This window comes from Gobius niger, assembly GCF_951799975.1.
Source record: "Gobius niger genome assembly, chromosome: 9".
NCBI lineage: Eukaryota > Metazoa > Chordata > Actinopteri > Gobiiformes > Gobiidae > Gobius > Gobius niger.
In genome coordinates, this window is record NC_136860.1 from 14,358,429 (window position 1) to 14,374,659 (window position 16,231).

General features: G+C 40.8%; 1 protein-coding gene across 1 annotated transcript; it reads right to left on the reverse strand.

Annotated features, from left to right (window-relative positions):
* Window positions 1-9: 9 nt before the first annotated feature.
* On the reverse strand, window positions 10-10,591 carry nostrin (nitric oxide synthase trafficking). The gene is made up of 15 exons (XM_079562721.1): window positions 10,442-10,591; window positions 10,275-10,360; window positions 7,766-7,849; window positions 7,323-7,385; window positions 6,479-6,560; window positions 6,343-6,405; window positions 5,612-5,710; window positions 5,403-5,528; window positions 4,692-4,790; window positions 4,484-4,609; window positions 3,031-3,139; window positions 2,847-2,935; window positions 2,553-2,678; window positions 1,863-2,094; window positions 10-444 (listed from the first exon to the last, which is right to left on the reverse strand). The coding sequence occupies exons 1-15, from the start codon at window positions 10,478-10,480 to the stop codon at window positions 146-148; spliced, it is 1,722 nt and encodes a 573-aa protein (XP_079418847.1). The 5' UTR covers window positions 10,481-10,591; the 3' UTR covers window positions 10-145.
* Between the last annotated feature and the right edge of the window lie 5,640 nt (window positions 10,592-16,231).

The following is a 16,231-nucleotide window of genomic DNA, read 5'->3' on the forward strand; positions in this document are numbered from 1 at the left end:
ATATATATATTATTGTGAACTTTCTGAACAAATAATAACTCCTTCAATCCTGCTTTTTAAATGTTTTTAGCTTTAGACTCCTATGTGGACTATGTTTTAACGTTGTCTTGACATAAATATTTAAACTGCAAGCTCTTTTCAGTTACTATAAAACCTCTTTTGACTCTTTGACGCTGTCGTCCGTAGACACTTCTACAACATAAGTTGCGGGGAAATGGCCCTTGTGTCCATTAAGTTCTCCAAACCACCAGCCGTTCTCCTTTGTGTAAATGTTTAGGAGATCGCCTGCAACACACACTTTATTACACACTGTTCTTCCAATCAATGACGCATATTGAGTCCTTGCTTTACCTAGTTTGAAAGAAAGTTCATCCTCTCTCTCCGGAGTGAAGTCATAGATGGCCTTACATGTTCCAATACTGCGGGGCTTGAGCGGAGGGTCATCTGTAAACATTCGTCTTCATTTAGCTCACACATGAACACATTTTTTATATATTGTATACATAGTTATCTCACACATGTTGAAATAAAAATATATTTCTGCGTTTTCAATTTCTAGAATTAGATGTTATTTCAGTTGAAGAGCAGGGGCGAAAATCCCTCGAGGGAAATCAGATTTTGAAATAAATCTCAGGACAGGAAATCCACATATATCGAGTCCTCAAACTTAACATAGTCTGACGGCTTGAAACATGAAGAGCGCAAAGCACAGACAGTATGGCCACAAAAGGTAATGCACTAAAATGTCAAAACAATGTCGGACATGTAGACAACACTATTGTACACCATTTAGCCAGTTTATCTGCAAAACAACGGAGATTTGGTTCTTAGTTGCTCTTTTAGCCCTTTCAATTGACAGGACCTGTGTGCTAAAATAATGCACCACTTGTATTCTATATACGTACAGGTGCTTGTCATATAATTAGACTATCATGAAAAAGTGCATATACTGTTATTCAACTTAAAATGTGAAACTAATATAGGCACATTACATGCAAAGTGACATGTCAAGCATTTGTTGACTATGGCTTACAGTCAATTTTTAAGATTTTTTTATTTGGGTCTTTTACAAGCTGTGAGTCATAATCATCAAAATGATAACAATTAAAGGCTGTATTTAAAGCACCTGTATCTACTATAATATTTAACCTCTGATCATTTTCGCTAACAAAGGTGTCAATCAAAATGATGTTTCATGTGGATAAGTCCAGTAATTATTGAGATATTAACTATAAATCAGGTCAAACCATCTGCATTGTCACATGTTAATTGCAAATTCAACCATAGAATTCAGAATCAGTTTTCCAACTCAGGCCTTTTAGATTGGGAAGATGTCATCTCACATGAACAAAATGTCCAGGTGTCACTTTGAGTTGATCCAGATGACTACTTTTTGAAAACATTTGCTACTTATGTAGTAAGTGTCAATTATTCTTTTTTTTATTTTTAAGATGATGGTGTGCAATGGGGCTACATTTGAGAATTTCTACAGACACGAGGAGTCTTCATGTAGCTCACCAAAAGTTTCCTACAAAAGCTTGAGTCGCCAAAACTGTCCCTCAAGTGAGAGAAATGCAACTTAACTGAAGTAAAACATACAAAGTAGTGAAATGTAACTGTTTCAATGAAATAGAACAGACAAAACGGTCACATTTTCATATTACATACATTTATATATATTTTTTGGTCGAAGCGAAAGAACTTGTCACACAATTCACATTTATAGATACTTTATCTTTGTTTACACTCAATGAATGACTTATCAAATATGATCTTGGCCACTACAACTGTTAAATGATGTACTGTAAACTACTCTATCATCAAACCGTAAGTTACAGATAAATGTCGTCTGTGGTCTATACCTTGGTTTTGTTTTTCTTCTGCCTGAAGCTTGTCTTTGGTGATATAGTCCCCCTCTGTCGGTCCCGTCTCCTGGGTGGGGGCCGGAGAGGCGACCCTGCAAGGGTCCACAGAGCGCTGGGACACGATGGGTCCTTTGTAAATGATAGAGGCCCTCAGGGAGCGCCGGGACCTGTATGAAGATCTCCTCAGCTTCACCGGGCGAGTCAGGTGGACCATGCTGTGTTCACTGTCCTGCAGAAAGGAAAGTAGTCAACAATGTAATTTTTGCCTTTCATGATCAGCGGTTAAAATAAGCCATCATCAAAGTAATTGCGAGTCATACAATCTCCGTTCTGTCTTGTGAAGAGTGCAAAGTCCTCAAAATGGCGTTCATAACAGGAGAAAGCCATGCGAAACCCTTGAATATTAAAACTTGGTGTCCAGTATTTGAAATAAATAAACCGTGACCTTATTGTGTTGATTGGCCAAAGAGGAGATATACTTCGATAGACTGTTTTGCCGCCAAACATTTCTGCTTTCATAGTGACAATGGTAATCTCGCCGATACTTATCCCTGACGCTCCGATAAAATTCATGGCGGAGAGAGGCTTACCTAATCTGCACCAGCGCATATAATGCTTCAACTTTTACTCTGCTTGGAAGTTTGTGCTTATCTAAATCCCGGGAGTGGCACCCGCAATTTGTCTCACCTTATCTTTCCATTTGGAGATGCTGCCGGTGAATCGATGCAGTGACTTTGGCCTTCCCTCTATTTCCGACAGCGCCAGGGAGAGTTTGTAATGAGTGGCCTCCAGCAAGTTGAGTTTGAGTGTGGTCTGCAAGTCAAGCAGTAAATACAGCGAGAGTTTTCAGACCTAGTTGAATTACTCTTTATTTTACTCTGCAGCAGTCTGGTACAACAACAAAAAAACACTATTCATTTCCTTTCTTTTGGTAAAATATGACTCATTGCAACAAAACATAACTCCGGGTATGTGGCTGACCTCGTCGAGTTGCTGCTCCGTCTCCTCGATGTTCCGCTTGTTGGAAAAAGATGGGTTTTCGGAGTACATTGTCATCAGTCGTTTTACGCCTGTTAGATTATACACCGCAAAAGAAAATGGGACCGTTAGAACAAGACAGTTACGGGTTGTCTCTGAAATAAGAGTAAAAGAGCATCTGCCTTGCCTTCGATGTCTGTCTTCGTCTTCGTGATTGTGTCCTGAAGCCGCTGCAGTTTGACATTGAGCGCCTCTCTCCTGCGTTCCTTACCCATCAGGGACTTGCTGTCCTCCTCCTAACATGACATTGAAAACAAACAAAAGCATATAAACAATCGTAAAATATGCGACTTTTAACAATACATGCAATATCCTACTCATTTGAATACTCTTACTGCGTTTATTTATAATCAAAACCACCTAATGGGGCAGGCGACGCGTAAACAAGCAGCAGCCTCCCACTCTCTTGGTATAGCTGTGTTTCTTGCCTTTTTCTGCTAACCACATTTGTAGTTTTCACACAGGAACCGGATACTTTTGTACATCTTTGCTGTGTTTTTGTTTGTGAGGTTCAGTGGATGTTTTACTGCAGAGATAGTCTCGCCAACCAGACTCCGCCTCTTTACAGAAGAGGGTCTGGCAACACTCCATTGCGCGCTTTCAAAGGAAGTGACGCAGCGATATGGAGCCTACCGACCAATCAGAGCAGCGTCACGTTGTTGCGCCTTTGTTTTGTAGTTTTTCAACACAAGCAACCACTTCACGTAATGCTCCAGTATGCTTGTATTCTTAAGTTTTTCTGATATAAACGACAGAAGTCATTTACTGAACTCCGTGTGGCAGGAGCGCCATTGTTAATGTCCGAATGATAAACTTTCTTGTCGCTGTTTCTGTCGTCACATCCGCTATGTTCTCATTGGCTGTTATGCGCTTCGGTTGTCCCACATTAGTCCCGCCTCAAGCAGTAGCTTTTCTACGACAGGGTCGCCAGACTAGTCTCCTGTTTATTAATTAATAAACATCGGAGATTAGTCTGGATGCCAGGCTCCTCCAGAGAGTCCATACTACCCCTGAAGGACCCAGCTTTTTCAAAAGTAAACAAACGGCTAGCTTGTGAGCTAAAGGCATTCGAGACCTACAATTTGTCTCTTTCGGAAACACTGAAAACACCCGCAGCACAGTGGAGGCGTCACAAGAGGCGCAACAGGAAACAAAAAAGGGACAAACAAGGAGAAGATGGTGAAAGACTGTTGTGGAGTGGAGGAAGAGGAGGAAGAGGTGGAGGGGCTGACCAGTGCAGGACACCACGCTAGGGAATAGCAACAAACTTACTTAGGCGAGCATCTCCACTGCCCCCTATTTTTCTTTATTTCTTTAATTAGTTTACTTTCATAGTTGCTTGTGAATTAGCCAAAGAAATATAAACTTCCCACTACATTTCTAAGGCTGACTCTTTAAAGCTACACTGTGGAACATTTCAGGTTATATGTCAAAGAACTTGAACCATAAATCAACATCCCAGCTACACCAAACAAAACATTTGGAATAGAACCTGAAGTATTAAAACCTCAACCCAGTCCCGTCAACCTCACTAACACACATAAATGATTTCACCGGCTGTAATTGGATCCAAGACTTACGAAATAATCCACCATGAGAAACTCGGCCCTGTTGTCCTCTGGAGGGAGGCGGTGATCTGCCAGCAGCGTGTCTAAGTCTCTGTCCATGTCCACCCTCTGCACGGTCTGCTCGATCTGCCTCTGACCCTGCTCAAATCAATGCTCGGTGAGTGCATGTGTGTGCGTGTTGGTGTAGGCATAAGCGAGAGGGATGAAGTCGGTGTCCTACATGTTTGAGCGCTTGTCCAAAACTCGACATGTGGAGGTTGTATCTGTTTAGCGCCTCGCATAAAACCTCGATGCGCTGTTTCTCCATCTCTTGGATGATCTGTAGGAAGAGTTAAGGGAATAATTTCATAACATTTGCATTAAAAACCACAAAATTAATATGGTCTAGCTGTTATTAATATTTACATACAAAAAAAATCGAAGATATAAATTACATTCCTGACTTGGCAATTGTTTGGATTATATGAAGGCTGTTTTATATCACACTTTTTTAATTTGGTCCTGTTCATAATTTCTACCCCAGATTCTTCCAGGGCATAATTAGTTGCTACAATTATAACGACATTTAAACTACCTAGAGCAGTATTTTCTTCGATCCCTTTTACTTTGGTTGTTTCTTCTTCTACCACTGAAGAGCTCCGATAAGTGGATTTTAATGTGTAATCGAGGGAACCCAGTATTTTCCTCTGCATTTTCATCCCTGTTACGAGCTGTTCTGCACTCAGACTGTTTATCATGGCACAATAGATTTGTCAGCATGCCGTTGGCTGGTTTGTTGTGTAATGAATGTTTTTTTTTAAACTAATGCATTCATTTAAATTATATGTGAAATGTAAATACGGTTTGTGCATAAAAGTTGGTCTACAAGCCGCAATTCTGCCCGATATGTCCACTTTAAATGATTCTGTATCTTAGCTCTTCCCCCCCCCACCTGATAACACGTCTTAAGCGTGTTCTCCCATTTCAGTCTCATCTCGTGGCCCTCCATGTTCATCTGGAAGTACTCCTCGTCCACTCGTGCCTGTGCTTCTGCAGACTTGGTTAGCCTGTTGAGCATCTGAAACAACACAGAGCCACAATTTAAATGTGGGGGACATTGGCAGTCGCATCGAGGAGTCGATAAACAAATGCACGGCAGACCTTCTGTTTCTCTTTCTCTGTACTGATGCGTTTGTTGGTTTCCACGAAGTTAAACAAAGCCTCATGTTCTCTGGTCAGTCCAGACAGTTTCTTTTTAAACTGAAAAAGAAAGTTGATACACCAAATATTTAAAAGTACAGCATAGTAGAAAAACACGTCTGTAGTATCACTGTTTAAAATGATAGGGAACAATATGCATAGGGTTTATTATAGAAGGTTGCAATGTTGACAATTTGCACTTCTTTCTATATTATACACACATAGCACAGTCTTGCAGTGATAAGTGCTATTGTCCAGCTAGAAAGACCTTTCAATTCAATTCAAGTTCAATTCCTGGGCCGTGTGGGGCCTTTCTGTTTCTTCATCAAAAGAAAAACCTAATTGCTGTTATATATGCTAGCATTCTCTGGCACTGATTTTTTAAACACTGAAAATATTAAATCTCCCATGAAGCCTGCCCAGTCCTTTCTGGATGAAAGTATCCAATTACCCCTCACAGTAATTTCTCATTCTGTCGTAAAATAGCAGCCCACAGAATGTTCACAGAAATAAACAGCTGCCCGAGCCTAACAGAGCTGTATTCTGCCGGTGCTGTTTTGTCCTGGCTAGACACAATTTTTTAATATGTCAATGCTGTTCTAGAGGTGGCCAAAATGTATCTGATGAACGATCAAAGGTATAACATGTATTGTCCTTTTGACCAGTAGCAAATCTACTCTAGTATTCATTACCTTCAGTTGATCAGTCCAGTTTGCTGAGACTGCTTTCCCACTTCGTTCAATTGCGCCATCAAGCTATGAAGAAGAGAATTAGTTCCAAATCTAAAACTTAGAATTCTATAATCGTACAAAACAGCACATGCTTTACCGGTCTCTTTCTCTTGTTATGCTCATCCAGGACCTGCCGTAATTCCACAGTAGCTTCTTGCTGAAACGCATTCCCCAATGACCTGACACAGCACAATTATCACTATTCATATATTTTCCAGGACCATTTCTGTATCTGCAAGAACTTTGGATGTACAGTATGCATTTGAACCTTTCCCTATAATAGCAAGAAATTATGATTTATTTAATTATTATCCATATCATGCTACGTGTCCGATAATACACTTAAAGTGATAATCTGTAAGTTTAAATGTCATTCAATTTGATAGATTGCATATAATTGGGCTTGCAATTTTTACGTAACATAGTCAAATTACTTTTAATCCCCTTCCATTTGCTGATCTCTGACACTAATCAGAATCCCCAGTGCCATCACTTTGACCAATGAGATTAGTTTTCCTGTGAACCGGTCTGTCAAGTCCAATCAGGAGGGAAAGGGGAGGAGCTTGATTGTTTACTCTTTCTCTGTGGCTGTCAGGACCAATCAGGAGGGACGTGGGCGGGACTTGATTGTATACCTTTGAAATCGGTCTCTCTCATTACTTTAACAGCATGCACACACACCGTTGTAAAAAGAAAAAAAAGGTTTCTACATCATGTAAATTGTTTTTGTCATCATCAATAAATCAGTAGAGTTGAGAAATAGGTAATATTTGTGGATATTTCGTGAAGGTGTTTAGGGATTACGTCAAAGTAGTTTCCCAAATTCCCATAGTGGGAGGAAAAAAAAAGATCATAAAACATTGCTGATATTTTCCCTGGCCTCTTTCTCACATTTGTTGTCATATTGTTGGACAGTGCGTGTGTGAGGTTGCAGTGTGCACCTGTGGGCGTCCGCTCTTGAGTACATCTCATCGGACACATGACACCACGCACTGTAGGTGGAACTGAGCAGGGAGTCAGAGTAAAAAGGTTAGCGCCGCCGTGCCGTGGGCTAGCGACACGCAAGCTAGTCACATTTGATTTTTTTGGTCACACTTTACACACAACATTAACACATCAATAGGAAAATACATGATAACTATGGATAACTTATTTTTTTTAAATATTAGCCATGCTTCCGGGAGTGGCATAGCCTAAATGCTAATGCTAGGTTCCTGCCTCCATGAAATTACCATTGTTACCATGTTCTTACACTTACGCATGTTATTTTCATCCAATGGCCATGTTATTATTGTGCTGTAGTAAAGTAAGTCCTACTACATTTAAACAAAAAACAAAAAAAATCTTAGTGAATGTTAGGATGGGAAAAATGAAAAGAACTTACTTGTTTGTCGTTTCTTTGGACGCCTTGATGAGTTTTCCAGCGAGCTTTTGCAGGCCTTTAGAATATGCTAGCTCAAGTTCAGACCTGGAATTCAAAAAACATGTGGACAATTAATTAAATAAAGTTATATGGAACTCCCCAACAAAATCAAGCGTCAGAATTGAGATATAAAGAAGATTTAACAACATGAAACAGAATGTTAGTGCAGCGGGAGAAGGCAACGTCAGGCCTGAGGGCTGTTCCAGGTCCCCCGTCTCAATCTGGCTCTGAGGAGGGTTTTGAGAAATATCAGAGATCACACACCTGTTTAAGCATTGTTATATTTATAATGATATAAATAAGCTAAAATGCCTGCTGTTGTGGCTTAGTGGTTAGAGCCTTTCCCTTGGATTCAAAGGTCAGCAGTTGATCCCAACTCAGAACAGTGCATACTGTCGTTGTGTCCTTTAGCAAGACCTTGCCATGCGTTTCCAATGACATCACGCATAGTTCCAGCGGCCATTTTGAATATCGAAGTAGCATTATACAGTACAACAATAAAACAACAACATTGAAATGAAAGACAACTGATTGACAGTGTCATTTTTAGGTAGCCTACTCGTAATGATTGCTCAAGAAGATAACAGTTAAAAGAACAGCTGCTTAACTGAGTAGCTAATGGGGTATCTAAATAAATAAAAATAAAAAACATGGCCCCAGAGAGCGCACGTTTATGCGATATAACCAGCTAATGTGGCACAGACGTAGCAGCTCTGTCCTTCTAGCTACAGCAGGAAGATCTGCTTCTCTCCTCAGACTAAATTAACACATCAGCTCTGACCTCTGTCAACTCAAGTTGCTGGAGGCTTTCTCTTGGAGAGGTTGGAGCTGAACTGACTCACTGGTTTCTTCACATAAACGTGCGCTCTCTGCGGCCATGTTTTTACTGTTATCTCCTTGAGCAATAATTACGAGTAAATTAAAATGCCATTGTCAATCAGTTGTGTTCCTTTTATATCCTGAGTAAAGATATTGTTACATGTTGTAGTACTGCATAATTCAACTTCAGTATTCAAAATGGCCGCCAAAACAACAACAGTCACATGACTGAAAGGCATGTGAGGGATTGGTGGTCAGAGAGGTTGGGACAATGCATGTTAATGAACATACATGGATACACGCATGTAAACACACCACACCTTACACTCACACACTCACACTCATCCTGGCCTATTGTATGTGTTTTTTGTGGAAGGGGAAACTGGAGTATCCAGAAGAAACCTATGCAGACACGAGGAGAACACATAAACTCCACACAGAAAGGCCTCGTCCATGTGGGAATCGAACCCAGGACTTTCTAGCTGAGAGGCATAACCATGCTGCCCACTGATTAAGTTATGTTATGAGTTCTGACTAGTGACTAACATTTTAATGAGTCGACAGCCTGCTCTCTTAATCCACAGAAGTGCATCACAAATTTCAATACATGGTGAAATTCAATTTAAAGAGGACGTAACAACAGGATAAATATTTTGATATTTAGGACTGAATAAGTTAGCCTGAAAAATCACACAAGCCAGACTTTTGTAATCATTGAATCAGTCTGAGATTAAAGCCTGAGTACAAAGAACATGCCAGCAAAGCCCTTTGACATAAGCTAACTAAAGTTCTGTTCTGGACTATAGGAAGCTCATAGAAAGTCATGCACTCTTGACCATTCATTTTATTTTATCGTATTTCCTTTATTTCATCAGGTGAAACATCAAGAACCAATCCTTATTTACAACGTTGGCCTGAAAATTAGACTTGATTACTTTATACTTTATAACATGTTAAATGGTAAATGGTCACATTTATATAGCACCTTTCTACCTGCTTTTTTAGGCACTCTAAGCACTTTACATCAAGGAACAACTCATTCACACACCAGAGTACGCAGACACTGGAGGCAAGGTGGGTGAAGTGTCTTGCCCAAGGACACAATCACAGTGGGCACCTGCGGGATTCGAACCACCGACCCTCTGGTCACAAGACGACCGGAGGGTTAACTAGATTGGATAAACTGACATGTCAAAATTAAGATGGCTTTGATTTAATGTGTGTTTGCCATTGCCATTCCAAATGTAAGAAAAAACACACAGAGATATTCAATTTCTCTGTCACACACATAGAATACATGTGGAATAATTCCCCAAGAATCACAATTAAATAATTTATCAGTGGTGCTTCTATTTGTAAAAAAAAAACTACAGAACCTAAAACAAATTGTCTTTACTGTGCGCAGATTCTCAGACCTGACAGCAGTGGGACATCACCATCTTGACTTTTTATTGCTTTGATTGAACAACAGGAAGCTAAGTGTAAGGAGCAAATGCATTTGGTCTTCTCTCACTGCAAATATCATCATAGTCAGTGTCCAATAACACACATTTGCTTTTGCTGGCATGCTTGTTTATAGTATTTTTAACCTCTGCTTCTAACCTACAATGTTCCGTTGTGTAGCTTTAATAGAATCAGAAAAATGACATACCTCTGATGAAAAACTGCCATGAGCTCTTTGCAAAAATATTCCCCTGTTTTGGAAAAGCGTTTGACATCTTGGTACAGCTGGTGGTACTAAAACACATAAATACAACTTAGTAAATCCGCATTTGAGGTTTTTTTCGTTCTTTTTCCCCCAGAATTGTCCCAAGATACCTGGCTGGAAGGTGTGTACTCTTTCATCCTCCAGTGCATGTTTCAAATGTGCTGTGCCCTCATGAGTGTGTATGTTTTTGAATAGGAAAAACTCACCAAGCAGGTGCTGATTGGGTCCTTCATCTTGAAACTGTTTGTCGACTTCGGACTTTGAACTTTGCACACACAAACCCCACCTATGCTACGCCACTCATGCGGAAACTACCTGCACGTTTTATAAGGGCGCTACGCACAAGGAAAATTCCTATGGCCACTACAACAAACCTTAAGTCAATGTGCAACGTTATAAAAGTGTATAACAAAGCAGGCCCCTATCTTTTATGTACAGTACACAGACAGTTAAACGACGACAGAGCTGGACTGACTGGTCGTCACTGAGTAATAAATTACGAAGAGCAACTGGACCAGTCTAGGTGTTAATAGTTATATAAAGTTAGAATTCATTGCAAAAAATAACATGACATTGGCTGGGCTTGTTGAGGGACCTTTCACCTCTCTTCTGCAGGCTTCTTCTTGCTTATAGTTAAAAATGAAAGACTGGATAACACATTTAAGCAAACAAAAAAGTATAGTCAATTCTAGCTATGTAGGGATGGTATAGTTTGGGGTTTAAGATACATTTACACTACACAATGGACTCCACAACTCATATATTCATGCAAATAAGACTTAAAGGAACAGGACACCGTTTTTCCATACTGAGATATGTTCTTACCTGAGCTTAGACAAGTTCATGCGTACCTGTCTGGTCTTTGTGCGTACGCTCAGTCACGCAAAAAGACCAAAGATGTTACTAGCATTTGGCCTCTCCTGTCATGGTTGTGGTGGAGTGAAGAAAAGAAAACCCAAAATGCAGACTGCAACGGAACTAGATTTAATGAATGAAAACCAAAGTAACAAAATCCAGAGACAACTAAAACAGACCGGGGCTGACATAGACAATGACGCGACAAAGGACAAGGGAAACACAGGGGTATAAATACAAGAGGAAACGGGGCACAGGTGAAACACATCAGGGCGGGGCAGGCAGGTAACGAGGGAAGTAAAGCAAAATCACAAGGACAGAACACATGTCAAAATAAAACACAGGACAAGACCAAAGACAAAACATACCAAAACAGAGGAACAAAAGACAAATCATGACAGTACCCCCCCACCAAGGGACGGCTCCCAGACGTCCCATGATGGCAACAGCCCCGGGAGGGTGGAGGGGGTCCGGAGGAGGGAACAGAGTCACACAACAGGAGGGACATGGAGGACCGGGAGGAAACGAGGCCAAAGCAGTGAGAGGGAGCTGGCAGAATGAAAGTCCGGTGGGACACTAGAAGGTCCAGGATATTGCTCTGGTCGGAAGGCCTACTGAGGGCCATGGCGGTTGAGGCAGGTCTGTAGGACATCAGGCATGTAGCAGGGACAGGAACAAAAAGAGCCCACTCCAGACAGAGGTCTCAGTCTGACGGGGGCCCCAGGACAAAAGGAACCCACCCCGAACGGAAACTGGTGTCCAGCGGTGGTTCCAGGACAGAAGGGGCCCATCGAGAACGGAGGTCGGTGTCCGGCAGTGGTGCAGGGATGGATGGCGCCCACCCCAGACGGAGAGTGTTGTCTGGCGGTGGTTCGGGGATAGGTGCAGGCACTGGAGGCAGCTGAGAGACAATGGGTGACGTAGAGGGATAGGAGCAGGAAGGGCCCACCCAGGACGAAGAACAATGTCCTGCAGTGGACCTAGGACACGGACAGGAGGCCACCCCAGACCGAGGTTCCAGTTCGATGGTGGCCCCAGGACAAGAAGAGCCCACCCTGGACGGAGAACAATGTCCAGCGGTGGCTCAGGAACAGAAGGGGCCCACCTCGAACGAAGGAAGGAGTCTGGCGGTGGCTCAGGGCAGGAACGAGGGGAACGGGGTCCTCAGCTGCCAAAGGGCAGTCCGCTGGGTGTGGAAGTGGTCGCGTCATTCTGTCATGGTTGTGGTGGAGTGAAGAAAAGAAAACCCAAAATGCAGACTGCAACGGAACTAGATTTAATGAATGAAAACCAAAGTAACAAAATCCAGAGACAACTAAAACAGACCGGGGCTGACATAGACAATGACGCGACAAAGGACAAGGGAAACACAGGGGTATAAATACAAGAGGAAACGGGGCACAGGTGAAACACATCAGGGCGGGGCAGGCAGGTAACGAGGGAAGTAAAGCAAAATCACAAGGACAGAACACATGTCAAAATAAAACACAGGACAAGACCAAAGACAAAACATACCAAAACAGAGGAACAAAAGACAAATCATGACATCTCCCAGTATATTCCTATAGCTCCAAACGGGGGTGAGGTTGGAAGCTACAATGCTCTTCCACAGGCACAAAGACCAGACAGGTACGGATCAACTCGTCTAAGCTCAGGTGAGAACATATCTCAGTATGGAAAAAATGGTGGCCTGTTGTCTCAGGACAATGGATATTTTGATGACTGAAACTGCTCAGTTTAAATAAGCATTAGGTATAGGGCACTGGCAGTCCGGACTCCACCTCTCAGGGTTTGTTTAAATTGCCTCTAGAATGTTGTCCAGTCTTTCATGTGAAGCCTCCAGAAGTGAAGTGCAACGCCCACAACTCAAGAAACCCTGTCGACCATGGATCGGATGGATCCCAGGTTGCTGCATAGGTTTTCCAGGTATCAGCAGCCAGCTTCGTCCAAAAAAACCCCCTCAAAACCCGTCCAAAAGAATTTCAAAACCTGCCGAAATTCTTCTCCGGTACTGTATCCATTACACCTGGCTGATTCACTTTTCATTTTACTGTGAACATTGCCAAAACTGTGAGACCATGCATTATGCATTATACATTATACACACAAAGGCGCTGCAAAGGTGTGGAGAAAATCTTTCAATATCAAAGGAGCAGTGGGAGGTGAATATTAATGACCGACTTAAAAAGGACACTGCGGACGGGTTTGTTACTCTATCCAGACATGTCGCCAATAGCAGAGAGCTTGGCTAATGCTCACAGATGCTACATCGTTTTCCCAAATGATTGCGTTCAAATTTGTCATAATAATTATAGTGAGGCATAAAAACATCAACTGGACTCATTGAAAGCCTTTAAAGGTGATGGAATGAAGAATTAATTGTCCCCTTTCTATAATGGCCGACTGAGATCAGGGGAACGACCGCCCTTTATTAATACTGATCTATTCTTCACAGTCTTAAGTCTCAGCATTAAAGACTTGCTAATTGAGTGAAACTGTAAGCAAGTTCAGTAGGAGAGGTGTTGGCAGTTTTATACCTCTCCTTAAATCTTATTTAACAACTCAGACGAAGCTTCTTTGGATAAAAGCGAAACTTCCTCGACTTAACCAAAGAGTCTATTAGCTTCACTACGATGAATACTTCCTGGATTACTGAGATCCTGCACAATGTCTTAACTTGAAGTGTAGGCAGATTTCTAATGTTGATTCTGCTGCTAAAGATTCAAATTGCAAAATAGATTAAGTAAAGTAAGTATTGTCACTTATGGGGTTGCAGACCGAAACAATCTGGAGCACTCCTAAAACACAGAATAAAAAGGAAAAAGAATCAAATGTGCAATGTTCAGACTTTTTATTGAATAATCCAAACAACTCTTGCCTCGTAACAGGGCAAATTACCTTTTTAATGAAATGCTCAAATACCAGAAATGTACAAGAATACTTAACAAAATGCTTTGAGTAAGGAATACAGCATCTAGCCAAATGCGATCGGCACACATAATACTGTTATTGACATCTCATTTAAGCGTGGTGACATGTTGAAAAATGTGAACAATCTCCATACATAACCATTCCGTAAGTGGTGAGTGAGACATCGTCACTTTTTGGCATAACTTTGAGGCGTGTACGACGTAAACCCATTTTATTTGTTTTTCAGCATTTTGCTATTACTCGAGATACAGCGGCGTGATTAAAAGATCCTTTAACACGGGCGTCAAAAGAGGATGTCCGACTACCATTGGCAAAGATATCATTATAAAAATAAATAAATAACAAAGAGACACAAACGTAAGAAATCGTACCCCAGAATACGGCCATTGACAGCAACGGTTAAGTAGCATGCTAATTGCTAACACCATCAGGTGGCTAATCCGCGTGAGATGTACCATATTTCAGAATCCAGCTTGATGCGCAATAAATATTGACAAATTATGAAGACAAAATATATAAATTGGATGAGAAAACTGAGACATACATGGAGATGAAAAAGTTAAGGCTTCCCTCTTTAAAATGTATAAACTCATTGGCGCTAGAGCAGCACAATTTGGAGAAAGTATCAGATTGCTAGTTGCTAATCTAGTAAATGCTTAATAAAAAAAACTAAAATTCAGTTTACTCTCACTGTCCGGGAGCATTAGCAATTGATAGAAGCCTGGCAGCAAGTCAAATGTAATGCTTTTTAATACCACTTTAATGCCTAAATACTGTATTTTTAATGCCACAAATGCACAAATTCTAGGCATATTTCAATCTGTGTATGATTTGTTAACATCAAATCAAACAGAGGAACGAGGGGAAATGTTGATATTCAAAACCAGAGGCGGGTAGTACTTAGTTACATTTACTCAAATGCATGTACTTGAATAACTTTTTGAATAAAATTGTACTTCTTAGAGTCGTTTTTTACTTCTACTTGAGTATCTGTAATCTTACTTTAGTAAAAAATAATTGTTACTTTATCCACTGTGAGTAATCATTGAAGCAGCAAACGCTTCATTTTGATCGATTGAATAGATGTAGTTCATCTCGTGCACCTTGTTCTTCAGGATAATTGAGTTTTTCTGTATTTTCATGCCATTTTCATGGAATTTTCTTTGTAAATATCACGATTTCTACACGATTTTCTGTTTTGTTTCACACAATATTTGGGGTCATTGAAAATAAATCAGACTTAGTTACATGTAACATTTTCTCCAAGTACTTTTTTACTCTTACTTTACTAAATATTTTGGCTACTCTACCCACCTCAAACTGGACACAAGGGTAAGGTTTTGAGCAAACGACTGTGTCAAATTTCTGTCAAAATTGGACCTGAATCCGTTTTAGATCATAGTTTTTGTATTTTTGACGAGTGTATCAGTGACATTGCTTAACTACTTATACTGAGTGAGTTCTGTCTCTAAGGAAAAATACAATTTTCAAAGAAATTTCAAATTTCAATTCAATTTCAATTTGATGCCAGTTTAATCCAATTCAATGACTTTTTATGCTTTTTAATGCCCAGCAGAAACCCTGAATAGGCTATAGCTTGTTTGCAGAAAACATTGTAATGCCTAAAACACTGCATTCCTAATGATCTGATGATTGCAACCATTGAAGTTCTAATTGGGGTCTTTTTTGATGATAGGCATCCAGTGCTGAATAATTTATGGAGCAGAATGTGAGGCAACAATAATTGGGCAATAGTGAGGCCCCCCTCCTACTTCAAGAGCGCGTCTCTGATCCCCTCGTCTTTATGAATGAATAATCAGCAAGTGTCGCAGCAGGTGGGAAAACTTTTATAGAAAATGTTTTGACAGGTGCGCGCTAAAGGCAGACTTCAGAGAGAATCTCGATAATATAATAGGGGTTGGTTTTGACAACTTTCTTTCACCATATTTTAAAGATCTTGACTTCGGATCTATGCTGCACGGCTTCCCTTACGCAAGCCTCCACATCTGTAAAGGCTTGGAACTAGGAAACACTTTTGCTCCAATTACTCAACCTAAAAAAGCCTGCATAATAGGCTAGGCACTCCTGATCATGAACCCAGCTCAACATTTTGA